Source organism: Sus scrofa, chromosome 15, assembly GCF_000003025.6.
Source record: "Sus scrofa isolate TJ Tabasco breed Duroc chromosome 15, Sscrofa11.1, whole genome shotgun sequence".
NCBI lineage: Eukaryota > Metazoa > Chordata > Mammalia > Artiodactyla > Suidae > Sus > Sus scrofa.
The window spans coordinates 15,934,900-15,955,157 of NC_010457.5; the positions used below are offsets into that span (position 1 = coordinate 15,934,900).

Consider the following 20,258-nt stretch of genomic DNA (forward strand, 5'->3'; position numbering starts at 1 on the left):
TGTATCTTCCTTGTCTTGTTTTTGGCTACCAATCAGAGGATGAGCAAGGAACTATGACGAGAATAAAGACAAATTGGTTTTGCTATAGAAGGTACTGTTCTGAAAAATTTCAAAGTCTAAATAAGTTTCATTTAACTGAGCAATTTTGATTCACAGCACCTTGAATATTTGAACTGTGAAACAACCTATCCTTCGATCTTTCAGGAGCACGTGCAGAAACTAATTCCCGTGTGAATGGTGTTGATGGATATGAGACAGAAGGCATTCGAGGACTCCGGGCCCTTGGTGTTAGGGACCTTTCATATAGGCTGGTCTTTCTTGCGTGCTGTGTTGCACCGACCAACCCAAGGGTGAGTTTTTTTTTTTTTGTCTTTCGTCTTTTAAGGGCCATGCCTGTGGCCTGTGGAGGTTCCCAGGCTAAGGGTCTACTACTCCACAGCCAGAGCAACGTGGGATCTTAGCCACATCTGTGACCTACACCACAGCTCACGGCAATGCCAGATCCTTAACCTACTGAGTGAGGCCAGGGATGGAACCCATGTCCTCATGGATGCTAGTCAGGTTCGTTAACCACTGAGCCATGACGGGAACTCCCTAAGGGTGATTCTTAGAATAGCAAAGCTTGGGAAAGACATCTGCTGATGCTGCCACAAAGTTATAATCTTCTGAAACTCGGTTTTAAAGGCAGGGGGGTGGGTTGAGATTTGTTCTTGAAAGCAGATGTTTTTGTGTCTGTCTGTCCCACCTTAAAGAAAAATCTTACTTGTTTTCATGCATAAGCACCGAGTACTTTAAAAGCATTGGTACAAATAATCCATAGCGTTTTTGTTTTTTTTTTTTTTCATTTTTAATTGTCGCAGTCCCTCTGTCATGCTCCTTGAGAAAGTATAAATAGAAAAACTTTAGTAATCTGAAGGTACAGTATAGCACTCTTTCTGAGAGTGACGTATCCCTTGTATTATAGTTCAGAACTTGATTTTGTGTCCAGGATGGGAAAGCAGTGAAAAAATGTTTGGACAGTAGTTTAGTACTGGAAAATGAGAGGGAAACATAATACTCTGTTACTTCTTTCATCCTCATATCAGTGATTAACATTTTATTATGGCTCATCTCTTGAGTATCTAGATTCATTTATAGCAATACGAAAAAATGGTAGCTTTTTTGTTACTTTTAATTCACTGGACAGATGATAAGTTCTTCAGTGTCTTGATAAACTTAGCCCATAGTGGTTAAGAAATAGTTTTTTATTTTTTTATTTTTTATTTTTTTTGTCTTTTTGATATTTCTTGGGCCGCCCCTGCAGCATATGAAGGTTCCCAGGCTAGGGGTCGAATCGGAGCCATAGCCACTGGCCTACGCCAGAGCCACAGCAACGCGGGATCCGAGCCGCGTCTGTGACCTACACCACAGCTCCCGGCAACGCTGGATCGTTAACCCACTGAGCAAGGGCAGGGACCGAACCCGCAACGTCATGGTTCCTAGTCGGATTCATTAACCACTGCGCCACGATGGGAACTCCCGGAAATAGTTTTTTAAAATAGGGCCATACTCATGGCATATAGAGGTTCCCAGGCTAGAGGTTGAATTGGAATTATAGCTGCTGGCCTATACCACAGACATAGCAATGCCAGATCCGAGCCATGTCTGCAACCTACACCACAGCTCACGGCAGCACTGGATCCTTAACCCACTGAGCGAGGCCAGAGATCAAGCCTATGTCCTCATGGATGCTAGTCCGATTCCTTTCAGCTGAGCCACTATGAAAACTGGTTAGGAATTTTTTTAAAAAAAAACTTTACAATCAACAGATTTTGAAGTTTACCTCCCAGGCTTTATTTTATTTGTGCTGACATTTCTTCTCTTTCACATTATTTTGACTATTTCTGTACTACTGTTTTTTCCCTTTCTTCTCCACCATTCAGTTTGGAGGAAAAGAGCTCCGAGATGAGGAGCAGACGGCTGAGAGCATTAAGAACCAAATGACTGTGAAGGAGTGGGAGAAGGTGTTTGAAATGAGTCAAGATAAAAATCTATACCACAATCTTTGCACAAGCCTGTTTCCTACTATACATGGTAAGAGTCCTTTTATCCATTTGTGGTCTAAACTTGAAATCAAAATAATGATTATATTTTTTAAATTTTTAATTTTTTTCTATTAAAAAAATTTTTTTTTTTTTGTCTTTTCTAGGGCCTCACCTGCAGCATATGGAGGTTACCAGGCTAGGGGTTGAATCGGAGCTGTAGCCACCGGCCTACTCCAGAGCCACAGCAGTGCCAGATCTGAGCCATGTCTGCGACCTACACCACAGCTCATGGCAACGCCAGATCCTTAACCCACTTGAGTGAGGCCGGGGATTGATCCTGCAACCTCATGGTTCCTAGTCGGATTCATTAACCACTGAGCCACCATGGGAACTCCCCAAAATAATTAGGACTCTTAAAAAGTCATTTACAAAAAGACAGATACTAGATGATTCCATTTAAAATGAGGTACCTAGAATAGGTAAGTTCATAGAGACAGAGTAGAAAGGGGTTACCTGGTGGCTTGGGGAAAGAGGATTTGTTTAATGGATAGAGTTTCTGTTTGGGATGATGGAAAGTTCTAGAAATGGATGCAGTGATGGTTGTAAAAGAGTGAATATACTTAATTCCACTGAACTGTTTGAAATAGTAGTTTTATGTTGTATATATTTTACCACAATTTTTTAAAAAAGAAAAGAGGTCAGTCTTTTTTTTCCTGGCTTTATAACAACTGTCTTTAATATATCCTAATATGCTAGATTAATATTCTAATCTTGTTTTTCTTCATATTCACAATGGAGAGTGTTTTCATTCTGTTTTTTTGGTTATGTGTATTGTGCAAGGTATAGATCTTGTTTCTTTCTCTTGGTTACTAGCTGCTCACTGTCTTTAAAATCCCCTTGTTGTGTTAAAGGATATGTCTGAATTTTCAGGCCTCATACTTTACTTTTGTTCCATCATTATCTTCCATACTTAATTAGAATTATGGCAAGAATTCATAGGATCATGGCAATTTCTCTTGATATATATATATATATATATATATATATATATATATATATTTTTTTTTTTTTTTTGGTCTTTTTGCCATTTCTTGGGCTGCTCCCGTGGCATATGGAGGTTCCCAGGCTGGGGATCGAATCGGAGCTGTAGCTGCCAGCCTACGCCAGAGCCACAGCAACGCAGGATCCGAGCTGTGTCTGCGACCTACACCACAGGTCACTGCAAACCTGGATCGTTAACCCACTGAGCAAGGGCAGGGACCGAACCCGCAACCTCATGGTTCCTAGTCAGATTCGTTAACCACTGAGCCATGACAGGAACTCCTTGATACATATTTTTAATCATTGAAATTTAGCATTTTTTCCTAGTTAAATATTTGGTCAATGAAATTGAATTGAAATTCTTTCTGTTTATAACCCTTTATAGATTTTATTTTATTTTTTTATTACTCAAATGAATTTATCACATCTGTAGTTGTATAATGATCATAACAATCTGATTTCACAGGATTTCCATCCCACAGCCCAAGCCTCTTTATAGATTTTAGAGTGTCCTCTGTTATAATGAGTAGGTGTCAAATTTTTATACTGCTCCATTCCCCCCATGAATTAATCTTTTGCTGCATAAAAAAATTACACAAAACTTAATGGCTTAAATTTTCTCATACAATCTGGAGGTCAGGAATTTGAGAGGGAGAACCTGGGTGGTTCTGGCTCAGTCTTTGACGAGTTTGACCGGACGGCTTGACTTGGGCTGGAGGATGATCCACTTAAAAGGGGGCTCACTCACTGCTTATCTATTAGTGCTGGTTGTTAGCTGGAAGCCTTGGTTTCTTGCTACACGAATCTCTTCCATTGGGCTGTTTGAGTGTCCTCACAACACAACAGCTGACTTCTTCCAGAGCATGCGATCCAAGAGAGCAGAGCAAGGAGGAAGCAAAATGCCTCTCAGAACCTATTCTTAGAAGTTACATACCTTCACTTCCACTGTGTGCTCTTTGATGGAAGCAAGTTACTAAGTGCAGGCACACTTAAGGAGAAGAGAATTAAGCTCCACCTAGAAATGAGGATTATCAAAGAATTTGTGTACTATTTAAAAACTACCACATGAGTTTTGTTTGTTTCATACAGGTTGTGAGTCAGAGGAATTTTGGTTTTGGATTTTCAATTTTTTGCTCTTAAGCAGTGTTTGTGGAAATGTGCCTAGGACATTGTTGATGGAGTTCACAGAAAATCATCATAATTTAAACAGAAAATGTTTATTTAAGTATCACAATTTCTAAAAATCTGATGTCTTTTTTAAATTGTACATTTCCTTCTTATATTAGATGTATAAACTGTTCTTAGAAGCAGCTCTAAATCACATTTAGCATCTTATTTAATCCGTATCAGTTCAATTAGCATGTGTTTATATTCACCATGGATCACTGTTCTAAGTAAATTATAGACCATTTCCTTAAACTATTTTTATTTATTTATTTAATTTTACTTTTTAGGGCTGCACCCATGGCATATGGAAGTTCCCAGGCTAGGAGTCTAATTGGAGCCACAGCTGCTAGCCTGTGCCACAGCCACAGCAACGCCAGATCCGAGCTGAGTTCACGGGTGAATAAGAAACTATTTCCTGAAACTGCTGGTCTTAAAGTTTTTTTAATCCTTTAGATGGATTCTTAAGTGCAGATAAAAGAATCTATTTGGGTTAAAAAGGAAGCAAATTTTGGAATTCCGTTGTGGCGCAGTGGTTAACGAATCTGACTAGGAACCATGAGGTTGCGGGTTCAATCCCTGGCCTTGCTCCGTGGGTTAAGGATCCGGTGTTGCCATGAGCTGTGGTGTAGGTTGCAGACACTGCTCGGATCCCACATTCCTGTGGCTCTGGCGTAGGCCAATGGCTACGCCTCCGATTAGACCCCTAGCCTGGGAATCTCCATATGCTGCAGGAGCGACCCTAGAAAAGGCAAAAAGGTAAAAACACACACACACACACGCACACAAAAAAAGGGAAGCAAGTTTTGAAGTTCCTGTTGTGGCTCAGTGGTTAACAAACCTGACTAGGCTCCATGAGGAAGAGGGTTTGATTCCTGGCCTCGATTGGGGGTGAAAGATCTGCTGTTGCTGTAAGCTGTGGTGTAGGTTGCCGATGCAGCTTGGATCTGATGTTGCTGTTGCGTAGGCCAGTGGCTACAGCTCTGATTGGACCCCTAGCCTGGGGACCTCCATATGCCATGGGTGCACTCCCCCCTGCCCCCAGGGAAAGGAAGCAAGTTTTAAAGGATATTAGAAAGTTTGTAGTATCCAAAGGAGAAGTACAGCCCTTTGGTTGGATTGCCAGAAAGAATTCTTTTTAAAAAATATATTTAAAAAAATTTTATTTGAGTTGACTTAAAATGTTCTGTCAATTTCTGCTGTATAGCGAAGTGACCTGGTCATGCATATGCAAACATTACAGAAAGAATTCTTATAACTACATTGCAAAATGGGCTACTGACCCCCCAGACCATGCTGCCTCAGCCGCAACTGGGAGTGTCTCCCTCATCAACCTTAGAACCTCCCTCCTCTGTTGACAATCACATCAGCAAAAGGATACCTCACCTTATCTTTTTCCATGTAACTCATGTGAATCCATCTCTCAAGTTAGCTTTCTGAATTCTAGTGGCAAAAAAGGCTGGAAATGTAGTTTTTCTTTCTTTTTGCTTTTTAGTGCGGCACCTGTGGCATATGGAGGTTCCTAGGCTAGGGGTCTAATCGGAGCTACAGGTGCTGGCCTATGTCACAGCCACAGCAATGCCAGATCCGAGCCGAGTCTGCAATGTTCACCACAGCTCATGGCAACGCTGGATTCTTAACCAACTGATCAAGGCCAAGGATTGAATCTGCAACCTCATGGTTCGTAGTTGGATTTGTTCTGCTGTGCCACAATGGGAGCTCCCATTTCCTTAAACTCTTGATTAGAATTGTAGGACCTGCCACTAGAAAGAGCCAGTAAATGTGGTAGGCTGTAATGGACATAGTTTGTGTATGGGGAGAGGTGTTTGAGGACTGTGACATTAGGAAAGGCTTTGTGTAGAGGTGGGACTTATGGACAAAGAAAGACTCTTAGGATGGTGAGCGTCAGCATCTGTGATTAGGTAAAGACATTAGGACGGTGATTGGGTGACTTTATGTTCACAGAACAAGAGCCAAGATTAGAAACCAGGTATTTTTACTCCAGTCTTAGCTTTGTTTCTGCTATCTCTGCTCTTTTAATTGGTAAATATATCATGGTAGTTTCCTGTGAAATTGTTTAACTTTGTGTTGCAAATTACCTTGGGTTTTCATTTCAGGCAATGATGAAGTAAAACGAGGTGTCTTGCTGATGCTCTTTGGTGGTGTTCCAAAAACAACAGGGGAAGGGACCTCCCTTCGAGGGGACATAAACGTTTGCATTGTTGGTGACCCGAGTACAGCTAAGAGCCAGTTTCTCAAGTAAGTGTTTGCCTAAGATAGGGGCGCAGAGAAAGCAATATGCATAGTTCCAGACTTTCTGTGTTATGAAGAATACAGTCATTGTGCCTTTACCAGAGCAAGAGTATAAATTACGACTGTTGACTATATAACTCTCTTGATTAAGTACACCTTAATTTGTTAAGTAGAATGTAACAACATTTTACACATTTTTTTTGGAATAAGGAAAAATTGTGTGTAGTCCCAGTCCCACACGGAATTCTTTTAATCTTTGTATAATAAAGTTCTTTGAATACATGAATATATATATTTTCATGGTTATAAGTCACAGCATGCATATTCTTAATTTTGATTTACCCTAAATATTTTTCCATGTTTATTTTCACAATTGTTGGGTTTTGTTTTTATGTGTTGGGTTTTGTTGGTCTATTATAACTTAAAAAAAAAAAATCTGTTCCCTAGCCTGATATTAGTTTAACAGAGTAGTTTATGGTAATGATTATAGATATTAATAGAGTGAACATCATAGTGCGTATAAGTTTTGATTTTAATTTTTTTCTTTTGGGTAAATTCCTAGACATAGAATTGTTGAGATTAAGAATATAAACATCATAGTTCCTATTGTGGCACAGTGGAAATGAATCCAACTAAAAACCATGAGGTTGTGTGTTCAATCCCTGGCCTCGATCATTGGATTAAGGATCCAGCATTGCTGTGAGCTGTGGTGTAGGTTGCAGATGCAGCTCAAATCCTGCGTTGCTGTGGCTGTGGTATAGGCTGGCAGCTGTGGCTTTGATTTGACCCCTAGCCTGGTTATCTCCATATGCTGCAAGTGAAGCCCAAAAAAAGCAAAAACAAAACAAAACATCTTGGAGTTCCTGTTGTGGCATAGCGGAAATGAATCTGACTAGTATTTTTGAAGACATGGGTTTGATCCCTGGCCTTGCAGTGGGTCGGGGATCTGGCATTGCCGAGAGCTTCGGTGTAGGTCACAGACGCAGCTCGGATCCTGCATTGCTATAGCTGTGTCATAGACTGGCAGCTTTAGCTCCGATTTAACCCCTGGCCTGGAAACTTCCATATGCTGCCGTGCAGCCCTAGAAAGCACACATACACACACACAAAAGAATACAAACATCTTTAAGGTTCTTAAATAAGACAACCTTTACAAAAGCAGTACTATAAAGATGAGACATTTTATGCTAAATTTAATATAATACTACTTTAGCAATTTTTTTCTTATTTTTATTTTTATTTTTATTTTATTTTTTGTCTTTTTAGCTGTTTCTTGGGCCGCTCCCTCGGCATATGGAGGTTCCCAGGCTAGGGGTCCAGTCGGAGCTGTAGCCACTGACCTACGCCAGAGCCACAGCAACGCGGGATCCGAGCCGAGTCTGCAACCTACACCACAGCTCCCGGCAACGCCGGATCGTTAACCCAATGAGCAAGGGCAGGGACCGAACCCGCAACCTCATGGTTCCTAGTCGGATTCGTTAATCACTGCGCCACGACGGGAACTCCAATTTTTGCTTATTTTTAGAAAGTATAGTGAGTACTTACTTTTAGACTTTTAATAAACTTAAAGGTCAAGATAATAGCAACCAGTTTTTGAGCACCTACTCAAAATGTTCTTTTTTTTTGTCTTTTTGCTATTTCTTGGGCCGCTCCCTCGGCACATGGAGGTTCCTAGGCTAGGGGTCCAATCGGAGCTGTAGCCACCGGCCTACACCAGACCCACAGCAACGCAGGATCCAAGCCGAGTCTGCAGCCTACACTACAGCTCACAGCAACGCAGGATTGTTAACCCACTGAGCAAGGGCAGGGATCGAACCCGCAACCTCATGGTTCCTAGTCGGATTCGTTAACCACTGCTCCACGATGGGAACTCCTCAAAATGTTCTTGTTGCTGTGTGGTTGTGTTTGTGCATGTGTGTTGTCTTAATCTAGCAGCATCCAGACAGGTAGCCGAGTTGTGGAATGTCTCAGAATTTCCTTCCTTTTTAAGACTGGATAATACTTCATCGTATGTGTTTAATACTTTTTGTTTATCTATTCATCTGTCAATGGACATTTGAGTTTTTTTCACCTTTGGTCTATTGTAAATAATGCTATATTTACAATATCTGTTCAAGTCACAATATATCTGTTCAAATCCTTACTTCTGTTTCTTTTGTTATTCTTCTATTTTTATTCTTATTTTTTGTCTTTTTAGGGTTGCACCTGTAGCATATGGAGGTTCCCGGACTATAGGTGGAATTGGAGCTGTAGCTGCTGGCCTACACCACAGCCATAGCAACACTGGATCTGAGCCACGTCTGCAACCTACACCACAGCTCATGGCAACACCATATTCTTAACCCACTGAGCAAGGTCAGGGATCAAACCCGTGTCCTTGTGGATACTAGTTGGATTCATTAACATCTGAGCCATGACAGGAACTCCTCTTGTTTATTTAATTCTCCTAAATTTAGATCCTTAATCCATTTTGAGTTAATTTTTGTATATGGTGTAAAGTAAGAGTGCAACTTTATTTTTCATGTGGCTATCCAGTTGCCTCCAAATCAAGAGTGTTCTTTCACTTCATTGAAATGTTTTGTCACTTTTGTTGAAAATCCCTTGACCAGGGAGTTCCCGTCGTGGCGCGGTGGTTAACGAATCCGACTAGGAACCATGAGGTTGCGGGTTCGGTCCCTGCCCTTGCTCAGTGGGTTAAGGATCCTGCGTTGCGGTGAGCTGTGGTGCAGGTTGCAGACTCGGCTCGGATCCCGCGTTGCTGTGGCTCTGGCGTAGGCCAGTGGCTACAGCTCCAGTTGGACCCCTAGCCTGGGAACCTCCATATGCCGCGGGAGCGGCCCAAAGAAATAGCAAAAAAAGACAAAAAAAAAAAAAAGAAAATCCCTTGACCATAAAACTGAGGACTTATCTCTGGACTCTTAGTTACATTTTATTAATCTCTATGTCTGTTCTTAGGCCACTATTACCCTATGCTGATTATTATTACTTCTGTGATAAGTTTTAGAATCAAGAAGTGTGAGTCATCTCTCTCTCTATTCATCTGCCAGATTGTTTTGGCTATTCTGGGTCCCTTGAGTTTCCACATAAATTTTAGTATCAACTTACCAGTTTCTACAAGGAAGTTAAGTGTGATATCAATAGGGATTGCATTGAATCTTTAGATCAAATTGAGGCGTATTTGCTTTTTAACAATAATTTGGTCTTTCAAACCATGAACATGGGATATTTCCTAAGTATTTCATTCTATTTTAATGCTCTTATAAATGAAGCTGTTTTTTAAGTTTCATTTTTGAGTTGTTCATTCCAAGTGTTTAGAAACACAATCGATTATTGGTTTTCTTTTATTTTGAAACGTTGGAACTGATTTATTAGTTTTGACATTTTTAGTGGATTCCATAGGATTTTTTTTGTCTACAAAATGATGTTAACTGCAAATCATGATAGTTCTCTTTTTTTGATGAGATTACAATGCACCATCCTCTTTTGCCATATTTCAACACACACACACACACACCACACATACACACACACACACACACACACAGTTGTATCATACAGATATACTTCCCCTTATTCCTCCCCCGCCCTCGGGGAGGGGACATTTATTTCCTCTCTATTGTGTCTGGTCATTCATGCTGAAGTCCATGTTCATATGACCTGACAAGAGCATTTGCCCCACTCAGCCGTTTGCTTCTGTCTATGCAGAGATAGGTTTTCTTTTTTTCTTTTTTTGCCTTTTTGGGTCACACCTGTGGCATATGGAGGTTCCCCGGCTAGGGGTCAAATCAGAGCTACACCGGCCAGCCTACGCCACAGCCACAGCAACGTGGGATCCAAGCCACATCTGCGACCTACACCACAGCTCACTACAACCCCTGATCCTTAACCCACTGATTGAGGCCAGGGATTGAGCCCCCAACCTCATGGTTCCTGGTTGGATTCATTTCTGCTGCACCACAACAGGAACTCCTTCCTTTCAAATCTAGGTACCTTTTTCTTTTCTTGCTTAATTGTCCTGGCTGGACCTTTCAGTATAAGGTTGAATAGATAGCAAGAGCAGACCCCCATGTTTTGTTCCTCCTCTTAGGGGGCAAGCATTCAGCCTTTTACTGTTAGGTGTAATGTTAGCTGTGGGTTTTCATAGATGCCCTTTATCAGATTGAGGAAAAGTTTCTTCTGTTCTAGAGAGACTCGTAAAATCTGTGTTGGATTTCATCATATGCTTTTTCTGCATGTATTGAGATAGTTCTTATCCTTTATTAAAAAAGTGTATATTGTTGATTCTTTGATGTTAAACTAGTTTTGCCTTTTTTGAATAAATCTCACATCTAGTTCTGTTTTCATTTTTTTTTTTAAGTGCAAGGCCTTCTGATATTGTTGCTCAGCTGTTTATGACTGATGTTTTTTGCTTTATCTTCCACCTGATAGGACTAGATTTAACCTATTTAAAAGACCAAAGGAGAAAAGGTTTTTTATTTGGTCTGTGGTATATGTCTTTATGAATTGCTTTTTTTTTTTAATGACTCTTTCAAATGTTAGTTAAGAAATTTTTCCTTTTTTTTTTTTTTTTTTTTTTTTACTTTTTGTCTTTTTAGGGCTGTACCCGTGGCGTGTGGAGGTTCCCAGGCTAGGGGTCCAGTCAGTGCTGTAGCCACTGGCCTATACCAGGGCCACAGCAATATAGGATCTGAGCCACATCTGCCACCTACACCACAGCTCATGGCAACGCCAGATCCTTAACTCACTAAGTGAGGCCAGGGATAGAACCCACGTCCTCATGGATGCTAGTCGGGTTCGCTACCTGCTGAGCCACAGCGGGAACTCCAAGTTAAGAAATGTGAATTCTTGGGAGTTCCTTCCTGTTGTGGCTCAGCAGGTTACAGACCTGACTAGTATCCATGAAGATGTAGGTTCAATCCCTGGTCTTGCTCAGTGGGTTAAAGTTCTGTTGTTGCCCCAAGCTGTGGTGTAGGTCATAGATGTGGCTCAGATTCTGTGTTGCTACGGCTGTAGCATAGGGTGGCAGCTACAGCTCCGATTCAACCCTTAGCCTGGGAATTTCAATATGCCACAAGTGCAGCCCTAAAATAAATAAATGTAATAAATTCTTACTTGCCATAAACCCTACTAGATGATATTCCTGAAAAGGATAATTTATAGTCATATATTTATTAACTATTATGATAACCTTGAACAGGCATGTGGAGGAATTCAGTCCCAGAGCTGTCTACACCAGTGGCAAAGCGTCCAGTGCTGCTGGCTTAACAGCAGCTGTTGTGAGAGATGAAGAATCTCATGAGTTTGTCATTGAGGCTGGAGCTTTGATGCTGGCTGATAATGTAAGAGCATTTTACCTTCTTGGATATAAAGACATCAAAATATCCAGTACCCTATCAATAAAGGCTTATAAGTTTCTATTAAGGGTTTTTTTTTTTTTAAAGCAGTTTTAGTAGGTAATTCATGGTTTTATTAGTCCAGAATATAATTGAGATTGTCGTCATTAATCAGCGCTTTCTGAACTTCTCTAGAATGAATTGCCTGCTTTAAGCTTTTGTGTTTGCTATAACTAGTATTTATCATTTTATCTTTTTAGATTGACACATCTGAGTATATCTGTTGCATTTCACATGTGTTAGTTACAGATCCATTAGACCTGTGAATGCGTATAAACTAGTTATACATACTTATTAATAGTAATATGTTCCAACTTTGCTCTTCACTTCCCCAGCCTAAAATCAATACTGAGATGACCTAGGATATTTTGAGACTGGTTTTGATAATGAGTAAAAGTTCAGTCAGTAACTATGTATCTAGTTTTGCTTAGTTTAAATGGGTCAAAAGCATATGGTTCCTTCTAGCTCTGAGATCTTTTGTACTGTCTTACTCTAGTAGGAGAAATTAGTATTGCTTACTTAATCTATCTTTGTTATTTAGAGACTGGAAAGGTCTCTGATAGGAGTTTCCTTGCCATTTGACATCTGAAAGAGTTTCTTAAGCTATATTTGTTTGGTTACAGGGTGTATGTTGTATTGACGAATTTGATAAGATGGATGTGCGGGATCAAGTTGCTATTCATGAAGCTATGGAACAACAGACCATCTCCATCACTAAAGCAGGAGTGAAGGTTTGTGTGTCCACTTCTGTTAACACTGCATGGTGCCTTTGCCTTGTAGATTAATGTAGATCTAGAGATGGTCACTTGAATAAAATGCATTACTTCAACAAGAAATGGTGTTTATTGAAATGGAAGACACAGCCCTGAGAATTATTAATCCAAATTATAGGTGCTGTTTACGGTACTGTGAAAATTATTGCTATGACGCAAAGTAGAAGTACTGGTGAAATTTTTAGTACTTTCACAATTTCCACAGAGCTTCTATAGTCTTTGATAAAGAAAGGGTACTTCCATTTGTAACCAAAATGATGAAAGTCAACAGATTATTTAAATGAAAATAATAAATACAGTATTGTAACTAGCATTAGAGAGAAGCCAAACTTTAAGAATAAAAGCAATATGGTCAGTTAAGAAAAACATAAGCAGTACTTTAAAATAGAAGTTAAAAAGAGAAATCTTCCCTTACAGCTTCCAGCACCAGTAGATACTCAGAAGTTTCTGCTGACTTTGTGCCCCTCTTAGGAATGTTTTATCATGAATAAGCATAATAAACATACAGTTTTGTTGCTTGCTCATTAAATTCCATCATTTTATTTTGGTAATCTTTCTATACCAGTACATGTTAGATCCACTTTAGTTTTTTTATTACTGCATGATTTTCAATTGTATATATCCCATTTTGGCTTAGTAGGCTCTTATACAGTGACATTTAGGTTATTTCCAGCCTTTTGTATTCTAAATGATATTATAATAAATGTCCTTAGACACATTTTCCCATACCTCGCTGCAAAGTAATTTCTTAATAAGAAATTACTGGCTTAAAGGGTGTGTACATTTGGAGTTCCCGTCGTGGCGCAGTGGTTAATGAATCTGACTGGGAACCATGAGGTTGTGGGTTCGATCCCTGCCCTTGCTCAGTGGGTTAACAATCCAGCGTTGCCATGAGCTGTGGTGTAGATTGCAGACGCGGCTTGGATCTTGTGTTGCTGTGGCTCTGGTGTAGGCTGTTAGCTACAGCTCTGATTCGACCCCTAACCTGGGAGCCTCCTTTTGCTTCGGGAGTGGCCCAAGAAATGGCAAAAAGACAAAAAAAAAAAAAAAAAGGTGTGTACATTATACCACCAACATCATATGGGAGTGGGTACCTGTTTCTCTTTATTATCAGACTTTAATTTTAATGATTCAGAAGGTGAAAGATGGTAATCTTATTATTTTGTTTTGCATTTAGTTAGTTATTAGTGAGGTTGAGCATTTTGTTGTATGCTTATTGGCCATTCCAATTATCTTTAAACCTATCACAATTTTTCCTTTTGTGGTCAGGCTACTCTGAATGCCAGGACGTCCATTTTGGCAGCAGCAAACCCGATCAGTGGACACTATGACAGATCAAAGTCATTGAAACAGAATATAAATTTGTCAGCTCCTATCATGTCCCGATTTGATCTCTTCTTTATACTTGTGGATGAATGTAATGAGGTAATCACATGTGCTGTCTTCCTTTGTTGTTTCCAATTTGAGTAGTTGAGCCAAACCTGGAGGATATACTCCTGAAGAACTGGTGCATATGTTGGCAGTGACTTTTTTTTTTTTTTTTTGGCAGTGATTTTTTCTTTCTCAGTGCCACAGGTTTGGACAAAGGTTTATTAAGCAACTCAAAATAGAGTCACATCAAGTTTTTTGTTTTTGTTACTGTTTTTAAATTCTCAAATAAAAGAGGAAACATATTACAGTAAATTCCCAACCATATGCTTCAAGGTTTCTATAAGATTTTTTCATTGTTTTCTGTTTCTTCCAGGAGTATTGGAAAGAATCAGAATGCCAAACAGGAATTTTTTTCTTATTTTAAATTATGAGTCATTTGCCCTCCTGTACTGTACTTTCCTATCAAGTTACTACATGTGTCACATTTTTTCCTAATTATGTAGTAGTTTTAAGATTGAATGTAAAATTGTGGATTTACTTAGGTTTTAACATGTTAGTATTAGAGTTACTTAGACTTAAATATTTAACAACATTGCACGTCTTAGATGAGCACAGAACTACAAAATGTCCTTCTGTAGAAGGTAATATTGTATCGTACTTTTTAACTGCTGAGCATGGAGATCCTGCATTACATTAGGCCCAATGCATGCTTCTTGTTTATAGCAAAACTTTAAATATTATTCAAAATAAAAGCTGCCTTCTGGAGGTTCCACTGTGGCACAGTGGGTGTGTGATCCAGCTTGTCTTTGTGGAGGAGCTGGTTTGAACCCTGGACTGCTGCAGTGGGTTAGGGATCTGGCATTATTGCAGTTGTGGCTTAGGTCACATTTCTGGCTTAGATTCAGTTCCCAGCCCGGGAACTTCCATATGCTGCCAGGGCAGCTGAGAAAAGCAGGGAGGGTAGGGAGCTGCCTTCCATTAATGTGAATGTTTAGGCAGTTTTTGTATTTTATGTTCGGGTTTGGCTGTTTTCCTTCACAAATCTATGGGGAGCTGCCTTCCATTAATACGAATGTTTAGGCAGTTTTTGTATTTTATGTTCGAGTTTGGCTGTTTTCCTTCACAAATCTATGTATTTAACCCATTCCTCTTTGAAGCCCCATTGTTGGGAGTTGTCTGATTTTCATATATTTCTGTCTGTACATAATACTAAATTAGTTTTTTAACTTTTTAATTGAAAATAATTTCAAACTTACAGAAAAGTTGCAGGAAATAGAATAGTATATATAGTACCCCAATAGTCTTTTTTCAGTTCACATATTAACTTTTTGCCTCATTTGCTTTACCATTTGCTCTATATATCTCTACTTTTTTTTCCTGTACCATTTGAGAGTAAATTATGTATTTTTAGTATGATTTTATTTTTTCAATGGTAATAACAATTCTATGAGATTATCTTCATGTATTCATAAGTGGCAACATAATGTAGTGGCTAAGAGGACAGACTCTGAAGGTAAAATCTTCAAATCCTTTCTCTGTTACTTAATCACTGTGATGTTAGACAACTTACTTAATCTTTCTGGGCCACAATTTACTCATTTGTAAAATGGGGGTAATATTACTTACCTAATAAGGTTTTTGTGAGGGTTGCATGAATTATTGCTTCTGGATATACTTAGGGCAATAGTGACTGTCATATACTGAGGGCCCTAGAAGTCTTACTTCTGTCATATTAAAATCAGTTATTTCTGGAGTTCTCCCTTGTGGCCCAGCAAGTTAAGGACCCAGCATTGTCTATATGAGGATGCAGGTGTGATCCCTGGCTTGGCTCAGTGGGTTAAGGATCTAGTGAGCTGAAGCATAGGTTGCAGATCCAGCTCAGATTTCGTATTGCCATGGCTGTGTAGCTGCAGCTCTGATTCAACCCCTAGATTGGGAACTTCAGTATACCATGGGTGTGGCCATAAAAGGAAAAAAATATTAAATCAGTTAATTCTTTCAGGAGTAGTCTTAGAGCAGTTTAAAGGTATACATTTAAACTTTTGATTAAAACTGAAGAAACTTTTCTCAGAAACTTGAACCCATTAATACATCTTACGGTGGCATATTAGAGTTTGTTAGCCATAAATAATTTCTTAATGCCTGAGATAGCCTGAAGTGTTTATTGTTATAACTAATCAAAGTGATTTTCTGATTTCGAATTAGGTCACAGATTATGCCATTGCCAGGCGAATAGTAGACTTGCATTCAAGAATTGAGGATTCAATTGATCGTGTCTATTCCCTTGATGATATCAGGAGGTATCTTCTTTTTGCAAGACAGTTTAAACCCAAGGTAACCTGCCTTTTTGAATTGTAATCAGGCATTATGAGTATGTGAAAGTTACATTTAAACAAAAGCATCACCTGGAAATTAACTGAACTTGACTTGTTCGGGTGTTTTTTTTAAAGTTATTTGTTTTTTTTCGTTTGATCTTGAGGGCTTTTTTTTGAGAACAGTTTTCTTCAGTGAGAGCTGAGAAAAGGGAATTTTTTAAAAGTGAAAAATTAACATTTCTTTTACTTGTTAGATGCCAGTAAAAAGATTTTTGTAAGTGAATGAACATGAATAACTATCTTACAGTAATTGATGTAGTTTATTGGATTCTGTGCTGGATCCAGAGTATTGAGTTGGACATTTGTTTCTGAAATAAACCTCTATAATGCCTTTTTTTTTTTTTTTTTTTAAGCATTTTGCTAAAGTAGAATCAAAAACTTTGATTCTCATTGAGGTTTTTACACTATTTCTGGCTTGACTTTTGGGAGTTATCCTTAGATTTTAATTCTCCAGCTCCTTCGCTTGGTTATCTAAAATAATCAGGATTGACTCTCATGTCCCAAGAGAAGCATCACTTTAATTTGCAGAGGCATTTGTTCTCCATCACTGTATGCTGGTCCTTCTGTTACCTTGGTCTGCTTCCTTAACATGCTTACTTCCTAGCTCTGAAAAACTTAGGATTCTTTAGTATGCCTCACTTTGTTATTCAGTAGATACTAAGCTTTATCAAAATATCTGGTGTGTATATATATATATAGCAGTTCCCTCATATCCACAGGGGATATATTTCAAGACCCTTAGTGGATGCCTTTGACCACAGATAGTACCAAATCCTATATATACTATTTTTTTCTTACACATACATGCCTGTGATAAAGCTTAATTTATAAATTAGGCACAATAAGAGAGTAACTGAATAGCTAACATCACTATTCTTGCACTTTGGGGCTTTTATTAAGTAAAATAAGGGTTACTTGAGCACAAACCCTTTGTTACTGTAACAGTTGATCTGGTAACCAAGATGGGTACTAAGTGACTAATAGGCAAGTAGTATATACAGCATGGATATACTGGAAAAAGAGATGATTCACACCCTGGGTGGGACATTGGGTGACATAAGATTTCACTATACTACTCAGAACAGTGCACAATTTAAAACATATAAATTGTTTATTTCTGGGATTTTCTATGTAATCTTTTCAAACTGCAGTTGATCATGAGTAACAGAAAATGGAGCTACAGATAAAGTGGGACTACTATTAATTATTGACTCCTCTTTTTCCCAAAAACTGCATAAGTTAATTAGCTGCTCAAGAATAGCCTGAATGGTAGCTTCTTTAATGAGCTTTGGCATCTTAGGTATACATGTCCTTTAGAAATGGTCATTTGCTTAAATACTAACTCTGCTGTCTCCCTGTTCATAAAATTAGTATATGGAATTCACAGTCCTAAGTATCAGTTTCTTTTAAAAGACATTTCAGTATTAATTCCTTGTCATTGGTTTCAAAGCTTTGACCCTCTCAGTTCCCCCAGAATATCTCCACCTGGGAAGCTCTTAAACTTATGTTTAAGTAAAAATGCTGACTTCATTGATGTTCTGACACAGATTTCTAAAGAGTCAGAGGACTTCATAGTGGAACAGTATAAACGCCTTCGCCAGAGGGATGGTTCTGGAGTAACCAAGTCTTCATGGAGGATTACAGTGCGACAGCTCGAGAGCATGATCCGTCTTTCTGAAGCAATGGCTCGGATGCACTGCTGTGATGAGGTATCAAAATCACTTCAACATAATAGAGAAATCATTTGTTGACTTATGTAAGCCAGCTTTGGTGTAGGACATACTAGCATTAGCTGCAGATTTTTTTTTTCCTTTTATTTATTTTTTTTATTTTATTTATTTATTTTTGTCTTTTGTTGTTGTTGTTGCTATTTCTTGGGCCGCTCCCGCGGCATATGGAGGTTCCCAGGCTAGGGGTTGAATCGGAGCTGTAGCCACCGGCCTACGCCAGAGCCACAGCAACGCAGGATCCGAGCCGCGTCTGCAACCTACACCACAGCTCACGGCAACGCCGGATCGTTAACCCACTGAGCAAGGGCAGGGACCGAACCTGCAACGTCATGGTTCCTAGTCGGATTCGTTAACCACTGCGCCACGATGGGAACTCCCAGATTTTTTTTTTTAATGTGACTGTTGATTGCTCATATGATACGTGACTGTGGGATTTTTCCCTTGTAGAAGGTTGCTGTCAAGCATTTAATGAATTTAATAGTTAGATTAATAGTAATGAAATGATCATAATGTAGATTATAGATAAATATATAGTAGTGAGTTCAAGATTAATGCCATTCGTTTGAGAGAAACTTGTTTAAACCCTACAACGCGCCAGGCCTCTGGACTGGGGATACAGGTAGAATGACGTAGCCCACATTCTCCTAAGGAGAGTTGTCTTCCTTAGGTTTGTATAATGTGTGGATATTAAATTGTTCTTCGAGCCCTGGGTTGTACAGTGGATATTTAGAGGAGTAAACAGGGAGCAGAGTGGAAGAACATTCATGCCCTCATTTCTGCTTCGAGCAAACCAGCTTACTTTTATCTAGCTTTATATTTTTGACAGTGTTAGATTTTGTTTGAGGAAAGAGTTTGGCTATTTTTCTTAATAGTACGATTGATGTATAATTCACATAGAGGAAAATGTACAGGTTTGACTTTTTACATACACCCTTGGGGCCACCCAACTCAGAATATAGAACATTTACATCATTCTAGAAAGTTTGCACCCTTCCCCAGAAGTAACCACCGTTCTGACTTCATTAACCATTTCTATTCCATAGGTTTTATTTTTTGGCTTTTTTTTCCTTTTTGTTTAATTTTTCTTTCTTTTTTTTTTTTGTTTATTTTTTCTAATTCTCTGATAATGGTGCTTTACTAATTATAAAATACTTTCGCCCTATGTGACTTATTATCAAGTCAAGAGTCAAAGATTATCTTTCGATTCTTCTGACATTTAATGGACATTTAATGAATAAACGAGCTCCTGTCTTCCATTACTGATAATTTGGTGAGAGCAAGACATGTTTAATTAGGCATATTAAATATGAGTGGGAGACTGAGCTATTACCAGCAAAGAGTACAGAGATTAGTGAATTTTTTCCCAAAGAAGGAGTATCTGGGGAGATACCACATTCAAACATGATCACTGAAAAGTATATAGAATTTTTTTTTTTAATTTTTAGAGCCATACCTGTGGCATATAGGAGGTTCCCAGGCTAGGGGTCCAGTCAGATCTATAGCTGCCAACCACAGCCATAGCCACTACCATGGTGGCATCAGATCTGAGCTGTGTCTACGGCCTATACCACAGCTCATGGCAACCTCTGATCCTTAACCCACTGAGTGGGGCCAGGGATCGAACCTGCAACCTCATGGTTCCTAGTCGGATTCTTTTCCACTGCACCATGACAGAAACTCCGAAAAGTGCATAGAATTTTGATAGCCTTTTTTTGGGTCTTTTTGCCATTTCTAGGCCCACTCCCGCAGCATATGGTGGTTCCCAGGCTAGGGGTTGAATCAGAGCTGTAGTCGTGGGCCTACACCACAGCCACAGCAACATGGGATCCGAGCTGCATCTGCGACCTACACCACAGCTCCCGAAAATGCTGGATCCTTAACCCACTGAGCAAGGCCAGTAATCGAACCTGCAACCTCATGGTTCCTAGTTGGATTTGTTAACCATTGAGCCACGACGGGAACTCCTGATAGCCATTTTTAGAGTGAAGATAGAAAGTTTCAGAAAGAGCATAGGGTATTTGGAGGAATATAGTAGAGTTTGAAGAGAACAAACAAAAAACAGGTCATAGTGGAGAGGAATTCTTAAAAACCGTGCTGACGCATGTACTTTTTTTTTCTCCCCCATTATAATGTT

At 39.2% G+C, this 20,258-nt stretch overlaps 1 protein-coding gene across 1 annotated transcript in view; it reads left to right on the forward strand.

Moving 5' to 3' along the window:
- Positions 1–20,258, forward strand: part of MCM6 (minichromosome maintenance complex component 6) — a 54,950-nt gene that overhangs the window by 11,262 nt on the left and 23,430 nt on the right. Inside the window, exons 6-13 of the mRNA XM_021075844.1 lie at positions 205–350; positions 1,923–2,073; positions 6,347–6,488; positions 11,680–11,821; positions 12,499–12,606; positions 13,918–14,073; positions 16,225–16,353; positions 17,942–18,103. Coding sequence (XP_020931503.1) covers positions 205–350; positions 1,923–2,073; positions 6,347–6,488; positions 11,680–11,821; positions 12,499–12,606; positions 13,918–14,073; positions 16,225–16,353; positions 17,942–18,103 — 1,136 coding nt within the window. The remainder of the gene's footprint in view (positions 1–204; positions 351–1,922; positions 2,074–6,346; positions 6,489–11,679; positions 11,822–12,498; positions 12,607–13,917; positions 14,074–16,224; positions 16,354–17,941; positions 18,104–20,258) is intronic.